At 34.0% G+C, this 27555-nt stretch overlaps 1 protein-coding gene across 1 annotated transcript in view; it reads left to right on the top strand.

Moving 5' to 3' along the window:
• The window catches only part of LOC135224749 (collagen alpha chain CG42342-like), a 165165-nt gene that overhangs the window by 98281 nt on the left and 39329 nt on the right, over positions 1-27555 (top strand). Inside the window, exons 15-25 of the mRNA XM_064264075.1 lie at positions 1740-1945; positions 2063-2107; positions 7465-7515; positions 9936-9977; positions 11893-11997; positions 12612-12719; positions 13151-13177; positions 14084-14137; positions 21431-21457; positions 26109-26144; positions 26862-26996. Coding sequence (XP_064120145.1) covers positions 1740-1945; positions 2063-2107; positions 7465-7515; positions 9936-9977; positions 11893-11997; positions 12612-12719; positions 13151-13177; positions 14084-14137; positions 21431-21457; positions 26109-26144; positions 26862-26996 — 836 coding nt within the window. The remainder of the gene's footprint in view (positions 1-1739; positions 1946-2062; positions 2108-7464; positions 7516-9935; positions 9978-11892; positions 11998-12611; positions 12720-13150; positions 13178-14083; positions 14138-21430; positions 21458-26108; positions 26145-26861; positions 26997-27555) is intronic.

Here is a 27555-nt window from a genome sequence, read left to right as displayed (position 1 = left end):
CGATATAAGTAAACCGAACGGCAGAGGTAGGCATGATAACGAAAAAGAAATAAAACAAAATCAAAATGAAAAGTAGTAAAACTATAACGGTGGGTACCCGATGAGGCACGAAACAAAGACACGTGCTCGAAAGGAAACCCCCGTGGAAAGCACGAAATAAACAAAAATATAAACATAAACATATACACAATCGACAAAAACTGCCATCCAAGAAAAGGGAAATAAGGGTACTGATATACAACTCGGTTCACGAAGTATGGAAGACCACGCGAAACCGAAACGACACGAAAGGGGAACGCGTAATGGCGGCGCCCAGCCTCGTCAGCGAAGGCGACGCCAGACAAAACCCTAAATAAAAGAACCACAAGGGTCAAAATCACTCCCTAAATAGTGCCAAACAAAAAACCAGTACTTAACTTGGATGGGGAGGCAGATTGATGATCCATAGCTAACAAACATAAGCCAAAAAGGCAGATAAAAACAGAACGCAAAAATAACATGCAGCTCTCGGAATGGCTATCAAAGGAATGATGGCCCTGACGCTACCTTCGTGGTAGCAGGGAGTGAGCCGTAGCACGGCTCCCCTTTTCTAAAGGGTTTTGATGTGGAAAAGGCTAATTGGAGAGGCTGCTGTGGTAGTGTTTTTCACTTGCCCCAGATTCATACCGACATCCTTTTAGAATATTCTGGCCTGTCCAATTTAGCAGTTCTCGGTATTTTAGCAATATTTTACCTTAGAAATAGTGCTAAAGGAATGTATTTCACTGGGCGACACGGCTTCCTCGCCCAGAAATAGATTTTCCTACGTCAAAATCCCTTTATTATCACTGAATCTTATATTCAACCTAGCTCCTTTTCGAATAATGTTGGTTTCACAACAACTATTCAATCGAAAAGGCCCAGAAGTCTGACAGCTGAGCATGCAGCTCCATATTTGTATATTTTAGGAACAAGTGACAAATTTTAAAATTTGTATTTTTCTTAACTAAAAACCTGAGTTCTTTATGATACCTTGGCTGAAAGGTAAAGTGAAGGCTTACTGTCTTGGTGGACAGGACTCCCACCAGTCGGAAGGTAGTTGACTACCTAACAGCCTTGTTTAAAAGTTAAACAGCCATTTCCAGCTACGCTGAAGTGCATTCTTTAAGCAAAGACCTCAGGTTTGCAAAGTTAGGAAAAATACAAATTACTTTTAAAATTTGTCATTTTTAATTTCATAAAAAATTGAAAATACACATATGTATTATAAAACCGAGTCAACGGTATTATTCAAAATTTGAAGTATAGCCAGTCCTTGGTTATTGGCAGATTTGGTTAATGGCGATCCAGTAGCGCCCTAAAATTGGCGATTTATGGTGCCATAACAGGCCAGGTTTCGGTTATTGGTGCCACAAGGTGCCGATAATACCTAACAGAGGCGTCATTAACCGAAACTTGGCACCATAAGCTCCATTTATCACCGAGTTTCAGTTAATGGCAGTTGTCACTTATCAGCAGCCTGCTGAGAACGGAGCCCCCCGCGATAACCGAGGACTGCCTATACTATGCTTCAAATCCTGAAACAAACATTCCTATATTCTGTGTTTAGTATTCATTGCAAACAATCCTATAATATTGTTTAATTTCATTGTATACATAGTTTACTTACCAATTGATGTAGTACAGTTTACACTACCAGGAAATTTAGATACTTGTATGCATTAGTAGTACTAGAAATTAATTTTTTTTTAACCTGACAGGTGAAAAAGGTACCATGGGTATAGTGGGACCAAAAGGTGACAGTGGACCACGAGGTCCACCAGGTATTGATGGAATTCATGGTGAATCAGGCCCCCAGGGTCCACCTGGCCTTCCTGGTGCACTGGGACCAAAAGGTGAAAAGGGTGAATACGGCGATATAGGACCTCCCGGTCTTATGGGTCCACCAGGGCTTCCAGGACCACCGGTATGTTTCTTGTAATGATAAATTTCCCGTTACACAAAGGCCCTTGTTCATAAGTGTAATACTGTGTCTTTAACAATTCTGATACTAGGTATTATATGATATTCTCTTGTATTTCAGGGCTTGCCAGGGCTAAAGGGAGATAAAGGTGACAAAGGTGACTCGGTAAGTAGTCAGATTTTCTCACTGAAAGATAGTTTTGACAGTGAATGACTATTGGCTCTTGCTATGTTGTATAGCTGGAGTGTGTTTTCTCTGTTTTTAAGTTTGTTACCCAACTACCTAGAACAACCTTAATAATTGTTGAATTACTCAAATTCCAATTAACTTTTATTCCAAAGATTTCCCAAAGGGCAGTAGTATATATCAGCAGCTCCATCAAAGGGTTTGTATGGTAATTAGAAGTGTTGGTCAAAATAGAAAATAGCTTATGTACACAACTGTGCATGAATATGTGCATAGTACTTTCATTAATTTATTAATTAAGGTGATTGCACAAGGTTTTAATTCCATACTGGTCCAATGGAATAATAGAAAATTTACACATATCTTTGTCCTAGCAATTGGAGGCCTCTATGCTAGAGGTAATATCATCCCAGGAGGTTGAGGTCACTATGCCAGACTCTGGTTACGTATATTGATTGGTTACTTTTATCGATAGCTTCAATTATTTAAAGGTGTCTGAAATTGAAATCTTTTATCAGTTTACCCATAATTTTCTTAAGTATAACACTTATTTTGCTTAACATTGCAGCTGGGAGTATTTGCAAAGTGTATCACTTTAAACAGATATGATTCTTTTCCTCCCCTCATACAGTTCCTGCAACTCTCTCTAACAAATTTGGAGCCAGATAGATTACTTTGCAAACCTCTTTAGTTGCCTATGTCCATTAGCATTTGACTCTTTCACTGAGTATACATTATTATAACAAGTATGGCTGCAGTATAAGGCACAGGATATAACCTATAACTACCAACAGTTAGGATATATTTACTGTGCATGTGACATACTGCCTAACCCCTTAGTGCACGGGTTCTCAACCTGGGGTACGTGAGATGAATTTTGTGGTTACGTGACAAGTTTCTCAAAATACTTCACTTTTGAATAACTGCAAACCTGTTTGTAGAAAGTGGCATACATGTGTTACACTAGATGTGTTGGATGTATCCTCCACTAGAACTAGGACACTAGAGTGACAATATTAATAAGGAAACTCTTGGAGTTACGTCACTTGGTAGAAAGCACTTTTGGACTACAGTTGCCACACAACCGAAAACCTCCTGATGTTTCCTTCTACATACTGCTGTGAGCAAGAATTCTCAGCACTGTGCTTGATTAAAAACAGGTTACGTTCATAAAGACAACATAAGACTGGCTCTTTTTCAAAGACTGTGCTGAGGATTTACTTGTTAGTAGCAAAGAAACAGGCCCAACCATCTCACTGAATTAGTCAAAATGTATTTGTATTTCAACACAGACACACACTGAGACTTACCTATGAGTAAGTAACTAGTTGTGATGAGGCTTAACAATCAGCATTAGTTTGCAGCCACTGGAACACAATGCCTTCTTAATTCTATTTTTTTATTTATTTTTTTCAATGCTAGTGATGCTTGTCATGCACACAGTAATTTCCCCATCAGTAACTAGTTATAAGCTGTATGTAGCACTACTACCCCACAGCCACAGTTATTGGGAAAATGTGTTTGATTTAGTTCTGTTTTATTATTTTTATATGCTTTTCACACAGTGAATTACCTATGACTGTTGCTAGTTACAAGTTGCAACTAGCTGCAATCAGCACTAGTTCACTGCCACAATTATCGAAAACTGTCTGATATGGTTCTGTTTTAGTAAATGCATTACATGCTAGTAACCAGTCACATAGTGTTTCCCTGTGAAGAACTAGTTCCTATCAACACTACCACATAGCAACAAACTCTCAGTGATTGGAAATTGTGTCTGCTCCACATATATATGACACAATTTGAACTTAGTAAACTAAGTCAAAAAAACCATGTAGTAAACTAAGTCAAAAAAACCATGTACTATTTCTTTTTACCCTTCCTGATGCTGCTGCATTGTGGATAAGGGATACGTGACAAATACTGAAAAACTTTAAGGGGCACTTAAGGTTAAAAAGGTTGTGAACCCTTGCCTTAGTGTATGAGCAAATGGGTATAGTTAAGTATCAGGATTCCATGCCTAAATTTACATCAACGTATATTGCCAGTTGTGTGCTCTCTGACATACAAAAGTATTTCCTATTTTTTTTTTATAAAGTTCTTATTGTATTTGAAGACCTCCACAGGTGATTTTTGGCTTACAACAAGTAAGGCAAATGAAGTTCCCCTTTGTATTTTGATTGAAAACTGATGGACGTAGTTTTTAAAACCATTTATTATGGGCTAACCAGACAGTCAGCAGGTTATTTAAGATTGTGACATTACTCTGGAGCCTAGAACTACTGGGTCACTTTATCTAACCTGAAGAATAAGATTTTTACCAAGAATATTGAAGTTCTGTCTAGGATACCAGTAACACTTGGGTGTCAGTCAGACCAGAATATTTTGGCCCAATGTAAGACTTATCCTGCAAGTATGAATTTTAAGGTTGAGGTAGTTCAATACATATAGCATCAATGGTAATTTTCCAGTGTGTTGGTCCAGAGTTAATCCCTGATCCGGGCATGATAGATTGTTATTGGCACGCCTAATTGTGAGCTAGGGATGGGGTTGAGGGGCTATTCATTTGGAACCCTTTGCCACATTGTCTCACATGGGTAGAAAGACAGGCTTGGGTGTTGATTATGTGTATATGTTCAGCATCCAGGATGCTGTGATCCATCCAAAGCCCCTTCTGGCCATTAGCAACTTTTAAACCTTAGGTGGTTAATTCCTCATACTACTTGACCTATATATAGTTAGTGACATTAAGGTAATTAAAGCTGTGCTTCCTTGGCCTTTACAGATTTATTCTACAGTTTACCTAAAGCAACTCACTTGAGATGGAAGCAAAGGTTCTCTGCAGCTTCCCCTAATTACCAACATTTCTATATACCTTTTATTTTTCATTTATTCCCTTATTTGTTTTCTGTCCTAGCTGTTCCACTTCTCTTGCACTTGTCCTCAATTTTACTTCTCATTTAAAAATGTGACATGGTGTTTAGTGTTTGACAGCAGTACCATAAAACTAATAATGGAGCATCTAATGAACTTGTTTCAGGCAGACAGCTCCTGAATTAATATCTTCATCAAACCCTACAAGCACATGTAGAAGGCAGCCTTGGAAGCAAAGGTACTTTTTAAGCTTTAGCCTGTACTTAGAGGACTCCCTGAACCAAGTCACGAACACTTTTGATGTGTCACTTCAGAAAGAAATTGTATTTAGTAGGAAACTGCATTTTTTAGCCTAGACCCACAGTGATATTCTTGTGTCCAGGGCCACTTACCCAAGATATGTGATATCTGCTGGTGCTCTTCCAAAAGATTATGTACAGTATATTGTAATCCATTTTCCTGTACAAATAATTTGTGTGTTGGCTCTTCTATTTTTGACTGCTGTTACCATTGCTGGACTCCTATGATGTTTCCTCTAGGTTGGCCCCATGGCTCCTGTACATGCTGATGGGCATCCCATTGCCACTTAACAACAAACCTGTCACTTTTAGTAGGATCTAATTCATTATTGGTCACCAAACACCATAAAATTCACAGTACATGCTTAAGGGAATTAATCATACATGTATCTATAGCGATAGTACACTCAAATCTAAGAAAAACAGAAGTAGTAATGGTAGCATAATATGCATGAAGGGATGAAATGAATTAAATGGAAGAAGGATTAATGAAGCTGAATCTTTCAAATAATAAGGAACAAAACACCGAGGACAGACTCTTTTTGAGTTGGAATTTAGTGAAAAACTGAAGAGGCAAATAAAACTCGGGGCAGGAAGTCGATAAGAGAAGTAAAAGTTTTTGTAATTGGTCCGTCATGTTAAACCACAGAAAATTAATCATTTTCTGACACCTTAGGTTATCTGATATTTTGTGGGTCTATCCAAACAATAATTGGTGAAATCTTATGAATACGTAATAAAGACCTTGCAGTGTAGCCTAAACTTGACCATTCAAAGCACCCCACTGCCAAAAGGTATACCCTATATAGTACAGCAGTTCTATAGGTGATTAATACCCTAACCTAACCTGTACAATAACTCAGTAGTATATTTCACTTGTTCATCCACAAAATGCATCCTTCTAGAAAGGTAGCTTAGCAAACAATGATTTTATTTATGTAGCTAATGAATCCTACCTAATGTAAGTATAAAGCATGTATGTGAATTTTCACAACTGAAAGGAACAATAACCCTTGCATAAGAAGACCTGATTTAATAAAATACAGTCTACTGTAGTAGTTTTGTTAAACCCATCTTAAAGACCACACTGTAGGTCATAGTTAAGTCCCATGTGGCTGTGGTGACTCAACATGTTTTAATCCTAGTTGTCATTGGCAGAGGAGAATCCATTTATTTCTGTATGGAAGTTTTGTATTTTTAAAACTTTTAAAAGGTGAGTGTAATGACACCAGAGGTCATAGAATATCACCAAACCTGTGTGCAAAAACACAGAAATGAAGGATAGCATTGTGAAAAGGCAGTGCATATGATTTATGATTTCTGTACAGTAGGAAAATAAAAAAAATAGGAGCAGTATTGTGAAGAATATGATAGGTTATTTACTGTAACAACAAAGTAACTCAGTTTGCTGATTTAGACAAGTCAGCATTGGTCATATTTATATAAGCATCTTCTGTGCCTCGTGTGCTTACCAGATTTTCTTGTTAATTACAAAATCTTGTTTTTTAAATTTTTTTATTTATTCCCAAGATTTTGACCTTTCCAGAAAGAAATACTAGGATCAATTGAGGAGTTACTATATTGGCAGAGATAGTAATTTTTCATTTGCTCTGCTAGAATTTATGCTGAATACCATTAGAATGAAATTTTGTAAATGACTATCTATTAAAAATATTTATGGGATTAGTTTATCCTGTAACTTAACTTGAGTTGAGTGCAGTTATATGTGTGAATCCTGTAACTCTGGCAGCAGAGGCAAATTTGTTTTGCAGAAGAGCTTGGTTGAGTCCATCATGGCCATCTTGAAGGAATGTTGTTTTACTTTAAATTTATATTTCTTTTGGAAACATTGATTATTTTAAAAGTAGAGTACTGTATATATAGTACTCAAATTGACATTTCAACTCTTTATGTACTATCTTGCCGCACTGATTTTGAAAATTTCCATGGTAAAATGTATAAAAATCAATAAATTATACAAATGTTTTAATACTTTTTATCAAAAATAGATAGCATCTCTGTATTGCTGTGATTTTATATTATGCTGTCTTACTAATCATGAGAGATTTAATGTACTGTATAAATATTATTCCAAACAGATTTTAGAACCTGATTGAAATTAGTTTTTGTCATTACTATTTAGTTATACAATTGGTCCACCAGGATGGTCCCCAGTTGCGATCGCCTGTTGTGAGACCGGCTCGGGGCAGACTCGTAAGTTGGTGAGCATCAGTGAGCTGCAAGGTTATTCATGTTTAGTCAGTATGTACTGGTATTAAATACAGTTCATTTCATCATGGGTTATTCATAGAGATTAGTTTCATTGAATAAAGTCTGTAACACCAAAGGTTTGTGAAACAGTACTCATCTAAACTGAATAACCTTCCAGTTCAGCGAATGCAACTTTTATCCCAGAAGGGCCTGCTTACAACCTCTGCTCTCCCCACCCCCTCCCAACACTACCAAAGTTTCCCATGTATTTGCACAAAAAGTTTTTGCTGTTGATTTTTAGCATTCCACTGCTTTAGGTTTTGTTCTTTAGTTATAAATAGACTGATGTGATATGACCTCACTTATTTGAGATTCAGTATTCACTGTAAGAGATCTAGATATGTTTGACTCCATATGATTGCTATAGTATTTGGTACAATAACTTTGTTGTTTATAAGCACAGTATATATAGTACAAAGAAAAGTTATACATGGTTCATATTTAGTCAGTGAGTATTTGAGGTCATATATACATCTCATTTTATTTGATTTTTGCTTATGTATTTTTTGTGGTTAGAGCATGTGTTTTTCAAGATTATAATGAGTGTTTTTTTTCTTTTCCCTTGGCTGCAACCCAGAAACTGAAAAAGCTAAGAAGAAGACAGGTAAAAGTACAAGGATTTTTTTTTCATATGATTTGTTAATTATTTACTGTTATTAATTTATACTCATAAGGGATGTTTGAAATTTGTCTTCATATTGAAAACAGTTACACAGTATTATCTTAAAATTGCTTCATTCATAATTTGTAATTTTTCCCTAACTAAAGTTATTTCTTTGCATAAGAAATGTGTATGTGTTGCACATGCACTAAATGAATACTATAAGTAATCACTAAGAGAAGTGGTTGCCATACAGAGGTGTTTTATTAGCACCTGTCTACTACCTTACGCACTGTATTTGCTTTGCATTCTTGCTATTGACAAAATGCTCATGCCTTTAGCTTAAACAATCGTCTTAAGTAAAGATAAGTCTTGGAAGTGTTGCACATGAACATTTTTATCACTGCTATTAAATCACCGCCAAAATTCCCTCCCTGCATTGTTTACACATACTACTATTTGTTTATCTCTGTGGACTGATGAAATGCCACTTGAGTTTTCAGTTCCCAATACTGAGTGTTTAATTTCTGTGCTGAACACCATTATGTTTCATTGCTACTTCAGGTGATATCTGAAAACGTATCTTCACCTCATTTGGTTTAGCATAATATAAAGATTATCTTCACCTCATTTAGGTTTTGCATTAATATTAAGACACTAATAAAATTCTTGATGCCATTGTGAGCATGGGCATTCCTTTTTAGTGTAATATTTTGATTTTTGTGGCACCACCTTTTATGCTATAGTACTTCATTGTAAATGCTATTGTAAACTAGTCAGGCCATTAGTATTGACTTAACCCATTATCATATTGTACAAGGCTTAATAAACTGATTAGATGTTGACTAGTGAACTCATTTGATTTGGTAAATTACTCAGCATATAATATCAACTTGACTCTTTGCATTTGTAATACTGTATGCAGCAATTACCAGACACATTTCATGTTTTCATTAGTGTCTTTGACTTCTTAAAATGTATATGTTTTTGATAATTTACTATAATTTATTTTATATATTTGAGAATCTTTTATAACCAATAACCTGTGTTATCAATAATTTTAATGTATGTACAGTATTCATTGTAGTATTAATGCCTTTAAGAATAACATACATGATAGAATTAAAGTTGTGGTACAGTTGTAAGCTTCTTTGGATTTGCTCACTCATGTTAGTGTGAGTTCCATTTCACTGAAATCATATACTAGGTAGTTGTCCAATTGAATAACATTCACTGAACAGGAGTTATCTCTGAAGATCTGTCTTTAGAATTCCTGTATCTTAAACAGTTTTGGTGTTTGGAAATATAATGCAAATATAATATTAGGATTTGATTATTTAATAGATACGCATTATACACGTACAGTACAAGTACCGAGATTATTTCTTAAAGAGTATTATTGTTTTGTTTCGTTGTCCAAAAAGTGTATAGAAAAGGGATTTTGACGTAGGAAAAATCTATTTCTGGGCGAGGAAGCCGTGTCGCCCAGTGAAATGTGTCCTCTTTAGCACTATTTCTAGTAAAATATTGATGCATGAAATTTAGTCCATCACCATCTTTTCATAATCATCTTCGTAAGATTGTTCAGCCTAATATTTCTGAGGGTGTGATTGTTTTTCTGCTATTTTAGACAGTATAGTTAAAGGGTACATTGGATTCAAAATTTAATCATTATTTGAATTTTATTATGCATAACTAAAGGTTACTATTTACAGAGTATTTATAAATTTCATTAATTAATAAATTCTCTTAAATTCTTCAGGGAGATTCAAGCCATGTTTGGACAGAAGTCGAGGGTGAAGTGGTAAGTCTTTTTATTAATTTTTGTTTTCTTATTAGGTACTGCATTTAATTTTATTAATACAGTATCAGTATCTAGGCATCTTGTATTATTTATGTCATAATCTTCCTTTTCTAGTAGTATTGTTGGAAACATTGATTTCATTTCAAAATGTTGAACTGTAGTTCTGTATTTCTTTGACGTGATTTTTTCCTGTAGCTGTTTTAAACATTCAGCTCTTACAGACATCAATTACGTACAGGTGTGTTTGTTGATTTTGCCATTCAGTTGTAATGATTATCTAAGGTTTCTCAAGTAAGTCATACCTTTAAGATGTGCAAACTTACTTAGTAGGAAATACAAGAATATTATTCTTCTTAGTGTGGGCAGTGAGACTGATGTGAATCCCTGTAAGTTGACCTTAACATATACTTATAAGAGAAAAGACTATATGGCTAAGCTGCATATACTTATAAGAGAAAAGACTATATGGCTAAGCTGCACCTTTTCTTGTATGATAACTCTTGGAAACAAAGCTGTATACGGTAATGCTGTTAGACCAGGAAGTTTTAAGTGGGGCTGTAATGAAATTCTCTGGAGTATCTTGTGATTAATATTATAAATATCAGTAAATGTGGCTCCATTGATCAGCATTTCACCACTTTTTCTTATTTATGGATGTGGGTGAGAGAGGAAGTTTTTTTATAGAGTGAATGGTGTTGTTATTCATGAGTAGGCTCATTTTATTTCTAAAAGATAATTTTTCTGTGTGAAAATTTTTCATTGCTGTAATTGGTGAGAAAGTATTTTGTTTTATACATGTAATTTTCTGATGTTTAATCTTTTGAACAGTCCCACAACTTTACCTGTTAGATGCTAGCAGTCTGTGATATATTGTATTAAATGCATTGAATGTGTTGCTTTTCAAGGTTGGTAACCACTTTTGAAGACCTTGTTTCTCCAGAAATACTGTAATGTAACATACATGTAAAGTATACTGCATTTCTCTCTAATACAGAGTTACAGAAATCCTGTTTGAAGTAAAAGTTAGTTCACATCAAGGATGTATTAATTGATCTAATTAGGAATGAAAATCGAAGGGAAGAGTTTGGAAAGAATCTCTTGAATTGAGTAATATGAAGGTCAAAGTGGGTAAAACTTAAGTGTCTAGCAAGCAGAGAAGGGATAGCTTGCTTATACAAGACAGGAGGATTAAATTTATGTCATGATTAGAGAATTTCAAATAGGATTTAATGTAACCCAGGAGGGAGGGTGTGTAGTTGAGATTGAAAGTAATATAAAAGTAGCCGATAGGAAATGGGGGATGGCTGGGGTAGTGTGTGACTAAAGAATGGGAAATAAACTGAAAATAAAAATTGTGGCACTGGCGTGAAACTAGTGCTAATGTATCTGCAGAAAGATTGGCATTAAAAAGGCAAGGGGAACAGAAATACCACAAACAGAACTGAGGATGCTGAAGTGGATTTTATGGATTTGTGTGAAAGTCTGGAAAATGAAGAAATTAGTGAAGTGCTGGGTTGGTTTAAGCTTACTGGTATGATAGAAGTCAAGACTGAGATGGTATGGGTCTGCAGTAAGTGTGACTACAGAGGAACAGGTGAGGAGGGCTTTGTTGAAAGTGTGAATAAGGAGGGCTGAGTTGGAATCTGTTAAGGGTAGAAGACCAAAGGATGAGATGGAGTGATAAAGTGAAAGACAATTTGGAAAAATAAGGGTTTAGTGGAGGAAGATGCTTTTGATAATACGTATGTACATAGTTGCATCAAGGGATAGCAGTTGGGATGAAAAATAGAAAAATTATATAGGCAGTGTTTGTGGAGGGCCTTATCATACAGTAGTTTTTTAAAAACAGAGTCATTTAACCATTGTAGATATGTTAATACCGAAATGAATTGTTAATTTTTCCTTTTTTTCTCAGATCACAGGACCACCAGGACCCCCAGGTCCCCCTGGAGCACCAGGACTTCAAGGTCCTCCAGGTATAAAAGGAGCAATGGGTCTTGATGGAGCTAAAGGTGACCCGGTAAGTTGGAGAATGACTAATGAATATAGTAAATGTATACTATAGTAGATTCACATCAACCATGCATCTGATGTCTAGGCCAGTCCCTTACGATGCTCCTGATTGGCTGTTGATAAGCGAATCACAGGGCTAGAAACTGTCTCTCGGGAGAGTTCACTTAGGCAGGATCTATGTTCCACCACTCCTGAGGGATACCTTTGAAAGATGTATTCCTCAGGAGAGGTGGAGCATACATCCTGCCTATGTCAGCTCTCTAGAGAGACTGAGAGTTTCCAGCCCTGTGATTGGCTTATTTAATAGCCAATCAGGAGTGTCATAAGGGACTGGCCTAGACATCAGATGAATCTACTTAGTAATGTTTGAAGGAGCATTTATTTCTGTTTTCTGTTTTATATAATTAAATAAATATAGTAAACTGAATATAAAACTTGTATTTTCATAATTATCCTTAGAAATTTTAGTATGTCCTAAATTCTTATTAAGACTATATTGAACCTAAGAAAAGAAAATCAAATAATTTTTTCAGCTTTGACAATATTTCACTCAATATTAGTCTCCTTACTGATTTACTTTGATGTGTAAATTAATTAATATGCTTCTACCTATTTTTAAAGGGTGAGAAAGGTGAAAAAGGAGATGCTGGGCCAATGGGACTTCCTGGTCCCATGGGACTTAGAGGAGAAGGGGGTCGGGCAGGCGAGCCAGGCAAACCTGGTCCCATGGTAAGGTTATGTTTATTGATGGGGCTGGAGATGATGAAGTATTCTTTTTCTACATCTTGGTAATGGAGATTCCGGTGGTAATCCTATTTCACTTGATTGGTGCAGGACTTGTCTCTTGGGCTGCAGTCTTCTCTTTTCCTTCATGTAAATGGGCTCTAATTTTTGTGGACATGGCGTTATTTGTTTCTGTTAGGCTTCTGTTGTTGTCCCCTGAAGTCATTTTATTTTTTTCTGCAGAATCTGCTCATTTACAGAATCAGTCTTCCTATGTGCACAGAGATTTTCAAGATTTTTTCATGTATCTTGTGGAGAGTTGATACATTTTTGGTTTCAGTAGGTGTTCTTCCAGTATTCTGTGCATGACAATAGCAGCATTCTTGTTATTTCAAATGTTCATCTGATATGTTCCTACAACAAATTTTTTTTTTCAGGGTCCACCAGGGCTTGATGGTATTAAGGTAAGAAATTTTTATTTTTATTTTATGTGAGCAATTTATTGTATTTAATGGTGGATGTCATACTTCACTGTTACAGATTTCTTGCTAACAAGTACATTAACAGTTCTGTCAGTTTAGGATTCCTGGTTATTTACATTCATTGAGTATTTGTGGATAGGTAAATATGATAAAGCCAAAGCATTAAAAATGTCATAAATTTGTTATTTTTAAAAAAAGGATACATCACATATTAGATTTTTGTTTGCTGTTTTATTTGATAAGAATTACACTTTCTGCAATTGCTTTTTTTTTAATTGAATGATAAATAAGAGAGGAGATGTACTTTAAAAAACAAAAAATGTTATGTTTAAAAGAAAAATATTCATTAAAAAAAATGTTTTCGTCCAATTCACCTGAAATTTTGTGTGCATCTTTGGTCAAACTAGAGGTAACACCTGTGGAAATTTGAACACTGTCACTCAAAATTAATCTTCAACCCCGCCGATACCCTTAAGGAATATTGATTAGCCACCTCATCTTTTCATTCTATAGTGGACCCCCTGTATTCGCGTTCTCCGGATTTGCGGCTTTCTCTTGGGAACATTTCCCCGCATTATTCGCGCATTAGCAGTATTTTTCTATGAGAAATATCCACAAATTCCTGGTTTTTTTAAATCAATTTCATCATAAAATGCACTTTTTGTGATAAAACTATTTAAAAAACCAAGTATAAGAATTTTTAGTGGTTTTTCTTGAGTTTTAACAATACTAGTTACACTGTATTGGGGGAATAGAAATATTCAAAACAAAAAGTCACTTATGTTTCATTTTCAAAGATTGTTTTATGAGGTATGCATTGCTGACATTGTGTTTTATGAGGTATGCTTTGCTCAAATTGACATCATGTAATCTTTTACATATTTTCAGGGTGCTCGTGGAGAGATTGGCAGAAAAGGTGAACGGGGAGATCCTGGCCTACCTGTAAGTTTTTGTTGTCCTGTTGTTTGTTTAACTTTGCTTAGGTTAGATACGTATTCTTTATAAAATGCTGTAGCAGTTTTACTTGTATTTATTTTTATTTGCTTTCTAACACAAGTAGCTCTTTTTAACCTACCTGGAAGCACCATCAGCACATGCTTCCTTTTACATGTCTCTGATTTTTGAATTACACTCGAGTAGTATACATTATACAGTATGCTAATAACTAACTCCCTTGCAAATAGTAGTGGTTTTATGTAAATGAGATATCTTTTTGAAGTTGGGTAATGCTAGTTCTTGAATCATCCTAAATTGCTTGCTTCAAAATTAAGTTTATCATCAAATTGAAAATCAGTAAATATTTCTGTGAGTGTATTTGTTTGTACTGTTAAAGACTGTGAGCAAATGTTCAAAAATGTTTTTATCTTTGTGATCTGTGTATTTCAAATATTCATAGGCAAGCATGGTTTGAAGTAGATACAGTAGTTTTTAAAGAAAAAACTAATTCTGCATTGAAGAGCTAAGGTCAAAGTGGTTGTAGGTGAACTCATTCATTTTGTCGCAAGAAATTCTACAGTAGCTGTAGTGTTTAGATGGATAACAGATGTGAGCTTTTCTTTCTTCTACAAGATCTTCTACAATTCTTTGAAGTAAGGCATAGCATTAGTTTTGGACTTGACCACATACAGTACCAGTGCTTAATACTGTACGTACTTTCAAGTTTCAATTTTTAAGTGTGTGGTATATATATTTTACCCCTTATATTTAAAAGTAGGGAATGTTAGTTTTTTAGAGTAGATGATAGCTCATTCTTCTTGTTTTAGGCAGGGTGTTTGTGTAATTTTGAATATGCTGTTGACTTTTTGTTTTTATTGTACCATATTTCATTTGTCAAAACAATAAAAAGAAAATTAAATTCATCGAGCATCAATTAGTACTGTTACAAAGTAAAGTATTTAAACATGAAGACTCATTAACAGTTTATTACTAGGAATACTATAAGGAGATTGTTCACCATATATGCAGTTGTCATGCCAGTACCGCATTTAAAAATACCAGTAGAAAAATTTCTTCTCTGCTTATGTATTAGTATTAAAATTTGCCTTACAAACAGTAGTAAAATGATTATAAGAACTCAGATACACCTTCACCCAGAATATGGAAATTGAACTTACAGTCCTGGTTACTACTTGGTTGCAGACCGAGAGTAAAGGCAAAGTCCAGAAAATTAAAACACAAGGAAACTGATTTATAATATATATATATATATCTATAGTATCGTAATGATTATCTATATATGTGTATATATATATATATATATATATATATATATATATATATATATATATATATATATATATATATATATATATATATACACAGGCAGTCCCCGGGTTATGACGGGGGTTCCTTCGTTCTTGAGACGCGTCGTAAGCCAGAACATAGTAAAAAATCCTAAGAAAACCTTACTTTTAATGCTTTGGGTGCATTGAAAACTATATAAACTGCATTCTTGTTGCATGTTTCATCAAAAAAAAACCTTCAAATATTGATTATTTTGCATTTTTGGTGTCATATTTCATCTGCCAGATCAGCGTTGTATGTCGTAACCCTGGAACATGCGTCGTAACCTTGGAAATAATAATCTGATGAATACAATTGAGAAATGCCTTAACCTCGGAACGTCGTAACCTTGGAAATAAATAATCTGATGAATACATTGAGAAAATGCCTTAACCTGGGGCGGAACGTCGTAACCGAACCCGTCGTAACCCGGGACTGCCTGTATATATATATAATATAATATATATATATATATATATATATATATATATATATATATATATATATATATATATATATATATTTTTACATAAGGTTACAATACATTACTGAGAGCATATGAAAAAATTTAGTGACTGAAAATTCATAGTTTTTTAATATTTTATTCTCAAAGGAAAGTACAGTATGTACTTGATACATTTCTATCATTAATTTAATAAAAATTAGGTAAGCCACCTTCGAACCACAAGAATAATACGTAGTACATACAAATTGGTTCATGTGTTGTTCCTGTTCCTTACTGCCAACCCCTATGGGCATCTGGAATAAAGAACATGGTTAATAGCCTGTGAGTACAGTATACCTTGGGCCAAAAATTAACCTGGCTTGTTGGGATTTATTTATTAGGAGCTAAACCATTTTGTCCCAAGTCAATTTCTTTTGTAAGCTCCTTGGAGGACGTATAGCGGCTTCACTAATAAGAAACCAGACTTAATAAAAAACGGGTTTTAAAATTAAAAAACCAGGTTTTATCATAAGAAAAACCTATATTTGATAGCCACGGAGAGTCCTTAAACCCACCCACTTTCCCTGACAAAAAAGCATGAGACTGGAAACATTTATTTTGCACAGACGTGTGAAAAGGCATGAGACTGGGAACATTTATTTGCACTGACGTGGCATGTAATGAAGGTCATCCATACAATACTTTTAACTTTTCTCCACATTATAGCATTTTACTGTATGTACATAGTATATGTTCAAAGACTGCTCCTTGTTTGGCACCCAGGAAAATTAAAAGAGATGAAAAATTTAAATTATTTTTTCTTTTGTCTTGAAGATTTCCAGCTATATAAGAAATTTATTATAAAATTTGTAAGGCAAGTTTTATGCTGTTGACACCCCCATTTTGTAGGTCTAGAGTAACTTAACTTTTGATACTACCACTGTACACTGTAGTACCTGATATTTTCAGTTATTTAATGGAACCAAATTATTTTTAATAGCATCTCTTGCTGGCAACATAAGGTTTTCATTAATACATTTTATACAATTTTCTATATAAAGTAGTGATATACTTGGCTTTGTATTTCAGCACATTTTTTCTGTAAATAATAGGATAAAAGATGGGACTTCAGCTTTGTGTTGTAATTTTAGTATGTATAGGGATATGTCTTTATATTTAATTCTTTGGATACAGCTATTGTTCCATTTGAAAAATAGTTTCTACCAATTAGTACAGTACATATGTACATGCACTTTAATATTGTATTCTATTCAATACTTTTTACTTAATTATCATTGTCAGTCACAGTAGCTAAGTTGTCAACAGAAATTTTGGTCAGAGTTGGATTCCTACTTGGATTTATGATCAGTTTAGGTTTCAGGGTGATTCCTTGTATGTACAGTATTTAGTTACTTTGACTGTGTACAAGAGAAATTTTTGAATGTTTTAACTAGATGTATTTGCTTTATATTTACTTCATAAAGCAATACAACTTGGCTGTAATCTTAAAACAGCAATTCTTATACTAAGGACTTGGAAGTTTATGGATATGTACAATTAAAAAACACTAGGTATTTTACAGTTAGAACTGTTTTGTGTAAATGCATTTATATTGGAATCCCATTTGATCACCGTAGTTTGTTGTGTTGAAATAAGTAATAAGACAGTAGTATGTATGCCCTAAGTAAATGTATATTATAGTTTGTAGGTATATGCACCTAATACAGTAATTTGCAAATGCTTATACAGGACACATGTAATAATGGTAAAGTTTTATTAGTGTTTCCATTAAACTTCTTATAAGTAAGTTTTGTTATTGTGTTATTGCATGTTTCAGTAAATTGTTTTATGTTCTATAAATACAGTAATATCAAAACATCATACTTAAAATTGTAGGGAAAGCTGACTATGACAGCTCCAGTAGTAAGATGCTTATTTTTTTGTTAAACAATGTTCATTGTTGAAAAACTTCTTCAGTAAATTTTAATTTCAACTGTTTAATATATCCTAGTCCCTTTTTTAAATATTCTTGCCATATGAACAACAATGTAAATTGCAGTAAACATTGAAAGTTACCAAGTTTACATGGTATACCATTTACAAAAATGGAATGCTCAAAAGAAAGTCTTACAATTGTGGTTGCATTGATTACAGGCCACATAATTGATTCATATTTTCTAATTATTCTTACTATTTATTTAAAGTACTTCAGGGCATTTGGAACTTTAGAAACCTCACACTTTCTCAAGCCCCTGAAATTTAACTATCCTTTCTGATGTGCGCTGTTGCTTCCACACAAAAAAATGTGCTTTTGGTAGAAGGCGGGGGGGAAGTTGTCCATTCTATCTTTAAATTAGTGTTTGATAATTTTCCAAAGAAGACTTTTTTTTTTATTCTCCTTTTTTATTATTACTTTTATTATTGCCCAGTATTGCTTGATTTAAACTTGCTCCCTTACTCATTTCAGGTGTTATTCTCTAAGTTCCCCTTTCATCATTTTTACTGGTGACCTACTCAGGTAGACTTTCAGATCAGAACTCACAAGGTCAAAGTCGTATAAACCACCCTTTGGCCTAAATATGGTATATTACTGAAGAAAGGTTAAGATCAATTTTGTCACTGTGTAACCAGCTAGTATTATTGCACTCTGTAATAATAAAATTGAAAAAGTCAGCTAGTTAATGTTTACATATTTGAAGTATTTAAAGTGCTTACCTTGTTTGCCTTTTATTTCATATGGCAAGTATGGTAATCTGTAAAAATTGAATTCAGAATGTCAGAAATGCTTCCAAAATAATAATTATATATACACATATATGTACAAGACTATTTTGATATTACTGATGTAGCCTAACCAGTGTTCCTAGGTATTTTGGTGCTTATAATTCAGTAAAGCAACTGTAGGTCTGTCCATATCAGGTAAATGAAATACTTTCAAAATTCCAAACTTACCTGTAAGGTTTCATACCTATTGACAAGAGGCTTCATTTTATTCCAAAAGTGCAACATTTGAATTTTATTAGCACAGTGCTGCCATAATTTATGGAAATACAGCACTACTATAACTGAAATGTTTTTTATTTAGTATCTCTCCTTAAGTATTACTTCCACCCCTAAAAAACCTGCAGTTATAGATATGTTGTGTGTGACAATTACATGAACATTTCAGTTAGTGGTAATGGTGTTTACAAGGATACAAATATTTGGGTATATTCATATGATTAATCAAAAAGGTCTGCATTAATGGATCAAGGGTTGTTGGTATTTAGTAAGGGACGTAACTTGCACAGACTGGATATTTCTATAAAAAGGTGTTATTGATTGACATTGGTTATAAGAACTGGAAAAAAATCCTTATGGTACCAACTGCAGTGCTTTCTAACAATCCACTTGGATTCTGATGTATCCTAGGGCTCATATTTTTCATCCATATGAGGTACAGGGCAAACTCCATCTTTCATTTTACCTCTTATAATTTATCTTGGCTCTGTGTTTCACCTTCACCTCTGAGGAAGTTGACTAATTTTTTATCAGTACATTTTTTTTAGATAATTCTAACTGCTACTATATTTTAATCTCCACAGCATCTCCTGATAATGCTGTGTCTTTATTGTCTACAAGTTGATTACGAGGGCTCTATGTATTTACATGCATTTTAGTGTTTTGTATATGATTATTGAATAATATACATATGGGACAGTTAATTTTTTCCCAATCTAAGTAGGGTGTACGTACTTCATTTGTGTGTGCTATCTTTATTGCTGACACAGTACATCTATCTCTCGCAAGTTCATTTAGCATCTTTTGCTTTCAGTGCACTTTATCTTCTAATTAGTCACCAACACACAATCTATAGGTTTTCTTCCTCAAGTAACTTTATTTGACAAACTTTACTCCGAATTTTCTACCGTCACTACCTTACTGACCAGACCCTCTTTCCAGGAAATACTGCTAAACCTGTAAAATGTTGTAACCACTGTTTTACAGATATCTCCATATTTGACACCATTGTCTGTTTTTTGATTAACTGTCTTTGTTCGTAGTTTTAAATTCAAATAAAAATTGGAGAGAACGTTTTGATAGGCAGATTTAGATTACAGTAATAAGAAGCTAAGAGATTTAATCTTAAACAAGAGGTTTGATGAGCCGTGTTAGAACTTTTTTTTTTGTGTTTGCAGTTTTAAAATCGGATACTATTCTATTTTATTATTTTTTGACAAGTTTACCTTTGTATGTGAAATAGCCTGAGTAGGACTATTCAGTTTTTTTAAACTTTATCACTAGTAAATTTTGCTGTGGTAGGAATACAAGCAAGTCTTAAATATATACATTTACCAAAAAAAAACAATATTTAGGAATACACACTATTTTATGGACACTTGTGGGACTTACTGTGTGCTCTTTAGAGTGGATAGTACAAGCAAGAGCTGTCTGATGGAAAAGTATATTATTGTGCATATTCAGCAGTATCCCACTACAAGAACTTATAAGAGGCTTTAAAGAGTAAATGGGACAAGTACAATTTTATCGAAACTTCCACAATACAGTGTAAGCAATTTTTCAACCTTTAAAGTTATGCAGAGCTAACAGTACAAGTACCTATAATTCCAGATTCTAAGTGTTAGGCTAATTATTACATGAAGTTTACTACGCAGCTAAATTTTTCCTCTTTTAATGAAAAGACATTTGTAATAATATTTGTATGGTAGTATACTGGTATAGTTTGTCATATTATAATTTTAAAATCACATTTATTTAATAACTTGTCCATTTAGGAATCATGAAACAGTGCAGTAATCCTTTCTGTAATGAGATCTACCAGAGAATTGAGTACTTTAGTGCTTAATACTCTTTGCTCATATATAACCAAGATTAATATAAAGCCAATATCTCTTTTTGCTTTCTGCCATAGTTTCAATTATGCAATGGTGATTGTAGTTAAATAAGACTGGCATTTGCTTGTGTACAACAGTGATTGCATTTATAGTCCTCTGGAAAGGACAGACAGTTCTAGTATCAGATCATGATTATATCATAGGTACTTTAGCATGAAATATCAGCAGTTATAATAGTTTTACATTATATAGTTCTGGTTTAAAGTTATGGTTACAACTTACAAGCGTATTTTAAATAAGGTAGCAATAGCATACTAATGGTATTAAGTGTTAAGATGAAAAATTTTGTATGTATTCTTTATATTCTTGGCTTGGGTCAAATTCAAATTTTGCAATTTGGAATGTCTTGTATTTTTACTTGTAAAGTGCACATCTTGAAACCCGAGTTAGTTATCCACTGTCAGGTGCAGGCTGACTGTATTTGGTTTCTTTTTCTCTAAATTTGTCAGCTTCAGTTTTGTTAGGTGGTTAATTACTGTTGGCAAGATAATTTTTATTATTTTTAGTTGACATTTTATCTTGGATATGGACAGAATCTATATTTTTGCCTTCATGTACTGCTTTTGTTATCTGTGTTGTCAGTACTAATATCCAAACCTCTTTTAATTCTAGGGAACCGACGGGATCCCAGGGGTTGAGGTACTAAATTTGAGTATTTTTATCCTTCCTGCATGATTACCTTTGAGGAATGCATAAACAGTTTGCTTTAATTTGTATTTTCAGTGGTGTGGTTATAGTGTAACTAATGATAATTTTCATCTCGTGTCCAGAAATATCATCGGAAGGTACATATTTAAGTATAAAGATTTACTTTTAAGGTACAGGCTATCACTGTTGGTCAAGAGGTTTGTTGTAAAAAAATTGTCACTATATTTTAAGTACATCAGTTGTAAGGAAATCTGGTTTCGATTATCAGATACTAGAAGTGTGAACGTAGCACTGTAATTTTCAGCGTTAAAAAATATTTGCTCACTAAGTTTTGCTAATGGGATGAAATAAATACTAACAGTGGATGAGGAAACTGGCATGCAATACAGTATTATGCAGGATATTGCACCTTCTTTTACTCAGTTATCTAAATTGTTGGATAACCAATATTCTTTTAATTTTGCTGCTTTATTTTAGTATATGTGCACAAGCAAAAATTATCTTCATTGTGTGTGAATTCATTAGTATGCTATGGAACAGATTTACCTTTCATCTGAAATATTTTCAGAATAACAAAATATTTTGGGTTGCAGATAAGTGCTCAGATTACAGTATACATTTTTATCCAGCACTTGTCAAAATATGGTGCTTTGTACTGCAGAACTCTGTGGCTTTACTTAAAAAAATCTTCTTTACATAATTTATAAGCAGTCTGTAAAGTGTGAATTAAGTTTTGTACAAACAATGGCAAATTCACTTTCTCACTAGATCACTTCCTTACATGAAAGGATGGGTTTCTTTTTCCTCTATTCTACCTTAGGTAGTGAGATGATTTGTCTCTGATGCTGAGCACTCGTGTATTATTCATTACGCCTGTTTTTTTTTATAGATAAGAAATTTTCACAATATGGGAAATTAAATTCTTAAGTAAACCAGAATAAAATTGTCATGTTGAAATAGTCCTATGTTTTGAGTCGAGTGTGAATTTTCTTATACCTTTTTGTCTTATCAAATAGAAGATAAAGTGGTACTAGCATGGCATACTCCACCTGGTAATATAAAATGTGATTTTTTTACGTTAGTAAATAATTATCTATTGTTAGTCGAGGCAATTGCTGATGGGACACCTTGTCTATGGAAAATGAAGATCCTCATAGCAGTTTCAGAATGTGGTCATTATTGCTGCAGCTAACAAAATAATTGTTAGCATAGTTTCCCCTGGATAGGTACTCATCTATGGCTTTGAATGATTTCTTGTCACATGTACCCTGGGGATTTTGATGTTCAGAGACACATGGTGCAAAAGTTGGGAGCACACTTACTTGACTCGCCAGGTGACACGAATTTGGACTCGACAGAACAAAGACATCGCATAATCTTTCTTAAGTTGCGGGCCTTTTCCTAAAACGTCCAAGTATTTTCCCAGTGCTTTACAGGAAAGACTGTAGGTGTGATGACCAAATCTAAAGATAGTGGCTAGTAAAATCAGGGTGGTGCAAGATCTGAGACACTGCCAGCTAATAGTAGATATGTTGAGTTAGGCATAAGAAAATAATATTGGTATGCACTAAGATTCATCCCTGGTAGGCACTCCATTAGTAGAACACCATTTCTGCTGGGAAAAGCAAGTCCTTCAGTCATCCAATTCTGTAAGTCACTAAATAGATGATGTATCTTGTATATGCCATAGCTCCACCTGGACTATTCAGACAGGTTCTGTACATGCTCCAAAGATCCTATAAGTGAAGATGATATTCACTACACTGCTTTAGCCACAGCAGGAGTAATTCTCAGTATTTGTCTCATGTTAATGGACAGTCCCAGTTCCATGCATGGAAAGGATTGCTCTATCAGCCATATTTTCTCAGATTTCACAAGACCCTTGTGATTTTACAGCTTCAGTCTTTAACACTATCCACTCGAGTCCTAGAAATGTAAGATTGTCAGAGGGGGTAGCTGAAGCCATCACAAGACATTTCAGAGCTTAAAAATCAGCCTCTACCAGGCCAGTAATTGGTTCAGTGACATTAATGCAGTCCACCTCTCCATTCTTGTATACACAGATTTCATTACCTTCAGAGGGTCACCTTTTTCTTCTTTCTAGCTTAATCCTTAGTAGGGGTTGCTTGTGTTTTATGGTAGGATTCCTTTCCTGACTCAAGCCTCCTTATCCAAGCTTGGGAATCTCTCTCTCTCTCTCTCTCTCTCTCTCTTTTCAGACAGTTTAGGGAAATTTTGCTGTTTGTGGGAGATACACACATTATTAAGGTTGGAATTTAGTGGGTGTACCATTTGCACACGACTTTGTGGTGAACTCAAACTCCAGGTTTTCATGACCATTCTACAGCAGTTTGGAATCCTTTCTTTCAGGATTTTCTATGTCTATATAAAGTTATAGGTACATATTACTCAAGAAGAACCAGAGACTTCACGGCAGTATCCTCAAATTGTTCCTTGCTAAGGATCAATGCAAGAAATAGGTTACATAGAGCAGTTTTATACTGGCTCAGGCAAATCAGAGTTTACATTTGTGTCAGATGGCCAAGTTATATCTATCTCCTATCATCAGTTTTCACTGGCTTACTAGAGATGTATACTTCTGGGGTTTTTATTTTCTACTTTCGTGACTGGTGTTTTAATTTCCTGAATAAGTCGGCGACTCTACCAATATAAGTATCCTTCTTTACACTCGAAAAGGTTTTGTCCTTATAACATCCCTTCCTTGAGTTAGCAGAGCCATAATTCCTGATTTATGCCAGTCCCCATGTGCTCTTTTAGATCAATCAGGTCTCCACTCTTGAACATTCTCCAGCATGGCCCTCCCACCTAAATTATGATTCTGGGCATGTGTGAGTTTTGGGGTTGCAGTGAAACAAACTTAATTTTTTATGAAGCAAAATTAGTTTTATCGATATTCTCATCAATTACACATCCAGACTACAAGAATAGGGAGGCAGGTGATTAATGAGTATACCAGAGGTTCCAAGTAGTGCATGCACCATGTTACTGCTTATTATTTGTTAGAACAAGCGTGTAGTGAACGGGAACATTTAAATATATACTACAAATTTGAGTATATGTATGAGAAGAATCTGTCTGAAAAAATTTATGAAAAATTCGGTATTGCTTGTATTCCTGGCCATGTTTATGTCCTTAGTTTGCTACTATAGTACTTTTAATGATTTGTTAATAAATATTGTCTTGCTAGAGAACTTTTGAAAATATTAGGATTTGTTTCCATTTGTAATTAATGCACACTCAAATGATATTTGAAATAATTTCAGAATTGGTTTCTTGAGTATTTTTTCATAGTGGCTTATGTTTGGATTTTAATCTTTTTATAGATGGTTGAGTTTGTAATTCTTTCCATCACTTTTTACATAGTACTGACCTTTTACCATGCTGGTCCAAAGAACACTGTAGCAGTTTAAGTTGTCTAGGTTTATTAGCATATTTCTTCCAATTTAAATGCAAATTTGAGAATTTGGTAGAGAATTTAGGATAGGATTTTTTTTTCATAAATTAGTTTTATTTATTCCAAATTAACCTCATTTCTATAGCTCATACACATTCAGTTGTCCAACTTAAGAATTACCACATGTAAAAGCAAGGAATTTTAGCATAACTAAATAAAGCCAGTTTAAAAGTAAATCTTAAATTTTAAAATTAATGTCATATTACATATCAAAATATTGTACTAAAGTTTTCAAAGTAACTTTAAGATCAAACATGATCATAATTATTATTCAGTGAGCAAGAATTTTAAAGTTTTCAAGTAACTTTAAAGCAAAACATGATCATAATTATTATTCAGTGAGCAAGAATAAGCCAACTTGTCATTAATGGAAAGGATGGGGTGTAACTTAGCATTCTATATATAACAGTCGGTAGATTAGCATGTGTTGTTTTATAATTATTAACCAGTAATTGTAATTCAATTAATTAATAATAAATAAATATACAGTGTTTATTTGCATGCCCTCAAGCAAGGCAACTCAAATACAAGATTGTGGAAGACCATGGCACATAGGTTTGGGAACGTAGTTTATAAATGGTCACCAACTAATGTTGGGCAACTAAATGTCAACGGGGATCTGACAGCCACTTATAACACCACTGAATTTCCAATCAGTGGGTAAACTTGATCAATAGAGATGTTATCCATGGACAGGACTTCATGACCAGATTTTGAACTTTTACATTCTACACACAGCCCAATATCTATAACAACTTTTGAAAACTAACCATTAGGGTTATGAGAGGTTTTCCAGCAGATGTTTCTCCCAGGTTGATGGGTGGTCTTTCTGTAAGATTTAGACTCAAAGGCTAGGTATATAACATCCAACTGCACCCTGTTGCAGAACTACTTGGGCAAATAAACATGGACTGTATTGGAGGATCCTCATGTTCAAGGTGTTATTTCATTTCAGTACTAAATCATCTAGTGAAATTTCAATAAGTTTGTGTAAAATATAAAATTACAGTGCTCTTTTTAAATTACAACTAAATCAGTAACATGTAAATCATTGGGTATTTTTAAATAGATACTCATTTAGCATGATTAATCACAAAATGTATCTCTGCTAAAACATTGTAAATGCATTTTCATCTGATATCCATTATGTCATCTTTTTCCTGTCAGGGCCCAAAAGGAGAAAAGGGAATGAAAGGAGAAAGGGTGAGTTGAACAGTCATTATGATTTGCTGTTACGCCTTGTATTATGTACCAATAGTTTGTGTAGATAACCAGTGAAATGTGTGCTGATGTAAGTATAATACCTTACACTCAACCGAGATATATTTACTGTATTGTAACAGCTCTCAGTCACAAGTAAAAGTGAATATTAGTTCTGCAAGGGATTTTACAAACCATTTTAAAATTCAGGAACAATTTTTGACAGCCAGTGAACATGCTTTTGGTTTTATGAATCAACCACACACTTCAGTTTATTTTTTGAAATTTGTACTGTATTGCTTTTTTTCCCCAATTGCTGATTGTTCTCACATAGGTATTTATGACTCTTTACAGTAGCCACATATTTTTAATACGTATATTGTAAGAGTACTATTGTAATATTTATTTTTTTGTACAGTCAGAAAGAATAACAGACTTTTTTAGGATAAATCTGGTAAGTTTGTAAACTTTTCTATGAAGATATGATAAAATTCAGTTTACACAGCTTTTAAAGTTTGTTTTATTCTGGTGGCTTAAATAAACCATTGTTACTTCTAGTTTTTTATGTACACATTTTACTGTAGCATTTATTGAACATTTCATTTTGGTTTTATTGCCCACCAGATTTTTTTTTAATTTTGGCACAACCAATTTAAGTCTGGTATTCTGAATTCATGCTGTGCAAAACACCCTTGTGTTTTGAACAATAACTAACTACAGGGTAATCAGGGTCGACGTGGACGACGGGGTAAAAGTGGGCCAAAGGGAGAAATGGGAGTTCCGGGTCTTGATGCTCCCTGCCCAACAGGACCTGATGGGCTTCCAATGCCAGGATGTGGTTGGCGACCTGGAGAGGTTAGTTATTTGGTTTTTATTTTCTATAAGAAAACTTTGCACATGGGGTTCCTTTAAGTGGGTCTTATAATGGGGTTATTAATCTATTGCTATGTACAGCTTCAGTAATGATTGTAAAAATGTTGCTATTCTAAGAGCTTTTAATTATGTCTGCAATTGTAGTAATAAAATATTTGCTATTTGTAAACAGTAAATATACAGTACAGAACCTTACTACTAAATTAGGCTTTGTTTTACTTGTGATGTACATGTATATGCAGTAGAGTAGGCAAATGGTATAAAATTTTGTAAAATATATTGTAACAATACACTGTCAGCTTGCAGAAGCCATCATAAAATGGTATGAAGTAATTGAAACCATTTTTCATGTAATTTTTATTGTAATATAGAAATACATAATGCATGATTTCATTCTTTCATTTGTAGTTGAAAGGGTTTGTCCAAAGTCAAGCATGAAATGGGACAAGGTGATTATGCATATTACCAGTACAGTATGTATTATGATTTTAAACTTCTGCTCAAATCCCAATAAAAGTGTTATTATCTTTAATTTACTTAT

Source organism: Macrobrachium nipponense, chromosome 12, assembly GCF_015104395.2.
Source record: "Macrobrachium nipponense isolate FS-2020 chromosome 12, ASM1510439v2, whole genome shotgun sequence".
In the NCBI taxonomy this organism is placed as follows: Eukaryota; Metazoa; Arthropoda; class Malacostraca; order Decapoda; family Palaemonidae; genus Macrobrachium; species Macrobrachium nipponense.
The sequence above is the reverse complement of the archived record's forward strand: the minus strand, read 5'-3'. Positions and strand labels throughout refer to the sequence as shown.